The sequence below is a fragment of the Arachis ipaensis genome, chromosome B6, assembly GCF_059453495.1.
Source record: "Arachis ipaensis isolate K30076 ecotype BB chromosome B6, ASM5945349v1, whole genome shotgun sequence".
NCBI classification, from domain to species: domain Eukaryota; kingdom Viridiplantae; phylum Streptophyta; class Magnoliopsida; order Fabales; family Fabaceae; genus Arachis; species Arachis ipaensis.
In genome coordinates, this window is record NC_142441.1 from 150,633,495 (window position 1) to 150,636,802 (window position 3,308).

The following is a 3,308-nucleotide window of genomic DNA, read 5'->3' on the forward strand; positions in this document are numbered from 1 at the left end:
AACCAGGCTTGAGGACATGGGAGGTACAGTTTGGGATCAGCTGCTCTGTCATGGTTATACCGGTGCATCTGCCGCATGGCGAACAGAAATGTCAAGTTAGCCAGTCCATCGCAGCTGCTTCAGTCATGGATCTTCTGGCAGTTTTCTGGGTTCAGGCCCGCTGGATACAATACCTGTCGCTTGCCGTTGGCCTCGAGGTGAGATTATATTCAAGTGCTATGTTTCTCTTTTACTCTGTGGATTTATTTTTATTTAGTGATAACGTGTGGTTGGGTGTCAGGTGGTCAGGTTACAACCCAATCACGAGCGAAAAGGGACCTCGAGTTGCTCATTGGAGGCTCCAGATAGATCTCCTTCAGGCTAGGGATGTGAGTATTTTATCAAATCTAAACAATTAATATCTAATCTCAGCTTGGCAACACTGTAAATATAGCGAAGACGTTGCAAAAATATTTCTGTGCACAGTTCACATGGATGTCGTATAGCTCTCACGACGTAGTCCAGGTGGTGCACCCAGAGATACTTGAGTATCGGCATACGACCTTATGGAGGAGTGTGACAGCATTGATATATTTTGCTGTCATAGAGTGACACCAGGTAGATTGGGATCTACCCCAGTTCGGTGGAGTACAGCCTCTACCCCGTCCCGCACTGAACATTGACTTCTTGATGGCGAAGGATGGTAGAGGTGGGGATAGGTGGAGTCACGTGCTGGCGGAGGTGGGATAAGAAAAACGACCACGACTCAGCATTCTCACCCTCCACAAGTGCAAATGCAACAGGCAGGATGTTAGCATTCCCGTCCTGAGCAATCGCAACAAGCAACGTCCCCTAGTATTTGCCGTACAAGTGGATCCCGTCAATGCTCACCAACGGCTTGCAATGTCAGAATGTCTCAATACATGGTGGGAATGTCCAAAATAGACGATGGAAATAGGCATGCGACTGATCCACTACCCCACCCACTCGCACAGGACTCGTCCTCAACACTGCAACACTACCCGGCATCATCATCTGAACACTTAGCACCCATCGTGGCAACTCGTTGTAGCTCTCATCCCAATCACCATAAATCTATGCCACGGCCTTCTGCTTAGCCAACCAAACCCTCCTATAAGTCGGTCTAAAGCCAAAATGTGCCTCTGTCGCATTCAGGAGTACCTTGATACACACCGCAGCATCAGCTCTAACCATTGGCAATATGAATGTGGATATCACATGGTAATCAAGACTCCTATGATCACTCGATATCGATGTCTCCAGACAAGTATGAGGTTCATTGTACCGCTGCACACTCCAAATACCTCGGCGCTGCCGGAGACTGATCCGAATCAACCATGCGCACCCGTTGCCAAATTCCTTACACTTACCATAGTACTTGCGATAATCATACTCCACCACTTTGTACTGAACTCCGCGTCGTTCCTGAAACTGCTGACCAACCTGAAACTCCCCTGGTCCTCCAGCATCCTGTGTGTCTCTGGCTCCGAAACCGACCCCTGCACCGGGATTCCCCTGCTATGTCATTGCATCCAAGTCCAAATTTGAAAAGTGTGGGGGACACTGTTGAGTCCCCGAACTGAATGCTCCACCACCCACAACTGGATTACTCCTTGCTATGTCACTACCACTATCATCGGCAATGGTGTCCGACTCCACATTCTCATCCTCATCATCATCATGTAGAATATCGTCTATACCATCCGGTGCTCTACCATGTAATGAAACCGGTGCCGTATCAGTAACACCTACAACTCTGTCACCACTGTGGTGTAAATTAGCTGTAAAGGACGGAGAGGCAACATACAGTGCCTTAGGTGCAATCACAGGTACGGATGAGGAGGCACAGCCAGGCCTCGAACTAGAACATGCTGCCGTCGCTGGACCTTGTGGATTTCGGTTCGAACCACCTGAGCTGGAGACCACATATACGAGCTTGGCCAACAACTCAGGGGTCCTCACCTCGGGAAACTGCCTACAACAATGGAATAGAACTTTCAAATCTTCATCACTCCCTATCACGAATGAATCGTACTTCACGTCATCACGCAAAACTGAGATAAGAATTCTATAGAATAATTTCTCAACTCGTTTCATGCCTTGCAAACCCAGTTTTTGTATTATGGAATTCAGGAACTCAGCAAAATTCGTTGAAGGTTTCAAAAAAAATACTAAGAGGATCCTTATCAGTAAACTTAATTCCAGAGTGTGTTTTTTTCTTAATCGACCATCTATAGTGCACTAGTACTAGCAAACTCTCTTTACTCGCCATTGTGTTGTTTCTCTCCCCCTGAATTGAACGTTTATATCATATATATATATAGGGGTTGGTCGCACAGTAAATCTAATCAGGCTCATTCGATTTATGTACTAGTGTAAATCGAAATAGGGTGTTTTGAATTACTATGACCTTTTAATGTGTATAAATCGAAACGGTCTAATTAGATTTACTAGATAACGTTGCATGCATGTATAAATCAAAATGGATCCATTAGATTTACTAGGATACTATATAGATCGAACTACTCTGTTTTGATTTACCGTTCATGACTAAATCTAATATTTTCGTTTTGATTTATATAGAAATTGCCACCTGAATGATTCACGTAACGTTATATATTTTTGAGTGATATACATAATATTAGATGGAGCTTGATTTAATAACGTGAATTATCCTTTTTATGATTTAATTTTATTGAAGTATTGGGTCAATTATCTAATTGTTAAAATATATCTCCTTTTAGCTTAAATATATTATTAGAATTCATTTTTTATTAGGAGTGAATACTCATATCATTTTCATTTTAATTAAACATATTTATATAAAAATTCAATAGAAAAATGCATGTACAAGAGTGACAATAATCATTCGTTATTCTACTCGATCATACATCAATTAGTTAAAAGTATGAAAAGAAACACAAAAATACAATAAAGTTAAATAAAGAAACGTATTTTCTTGATCTTGACCACTGACCAATTGGTCAAACAAAAAATTTAATACTCATATAAACTATAATATTGGCAATTCATTACATATATATTAGTAAAAAAAACCGACAATTACATAAATCATTTATAATTTATTTTAAATTTACGTGAAGTTGAGTATACGTAAATTTTTAATATATATATATAAAATTTTTAATTAATCTTTTTACAAATAAAAAGATAAATTTATTTAATGGATATTAGAAGAATTCAATTGTTACCATAATAAACACTAACTATCTATTAATTTGAATTTTAAAAATCAAATCATTCTATCCTTGTAAAACTATTTTTATAAATTACAAAAAATTTTTAAA

General features: G+C 39.8%; 1 protein-coding gene across 1 annotated transcript; it reads right to left on the reverse strand.

Annotated features, from left to right (window-relative positions):
* Nucleotides 1–1,214: 1,214 nt before the first annotated feature.
* LOC107647749 (uncharacterized) lies at nucleotides 1,215–2,097 on the reverse strand. The gene is made up of 3 exons (XM_088491190.1): nucleotides 1,600–2,097; nucleotides 1,371–1,515; nucleotides 1,215–1,321 (listed from the first exon to the last, which is right to left on the reverse strand). The coding sequence occupies exons 1-3, from the start codon at nucleotides 2,095–2,097 to the stop codon at nucleotides 1,215–1,217; spliced, it is 750 nt and encodes a 249-aa protein (XP_088347316.1).
* Nucleotides 2,098–3,308: the final 1,211 nt, after the last annotated feature.

Excerpts from the sequence above, each read along its gene's own strand:
- LOC107647749 (XM_088491190.1), bottom strand. The coding sequence starts at position 2,097 with ATGAAACGAGTTGAGAAATTATTCTATAGAATTCTTATCTCAGTTTTG. Across the intron at positions 1,516-1,599 it reads TAGCAAGGAGTAATCCAGTT|GGGAATCCCGGTGCAGGGGT; the intron begins GTGGGTGGTGGA and ends ATGACATAGCAG. Across the intron at positions 1,322-1,370 it reads TGATTATCGCAAGTACTATG|TCTCCGGCAGCGCCGAGGTA; the intron begins GTAAGTGTAAGG and ends GATTCGGATCAG.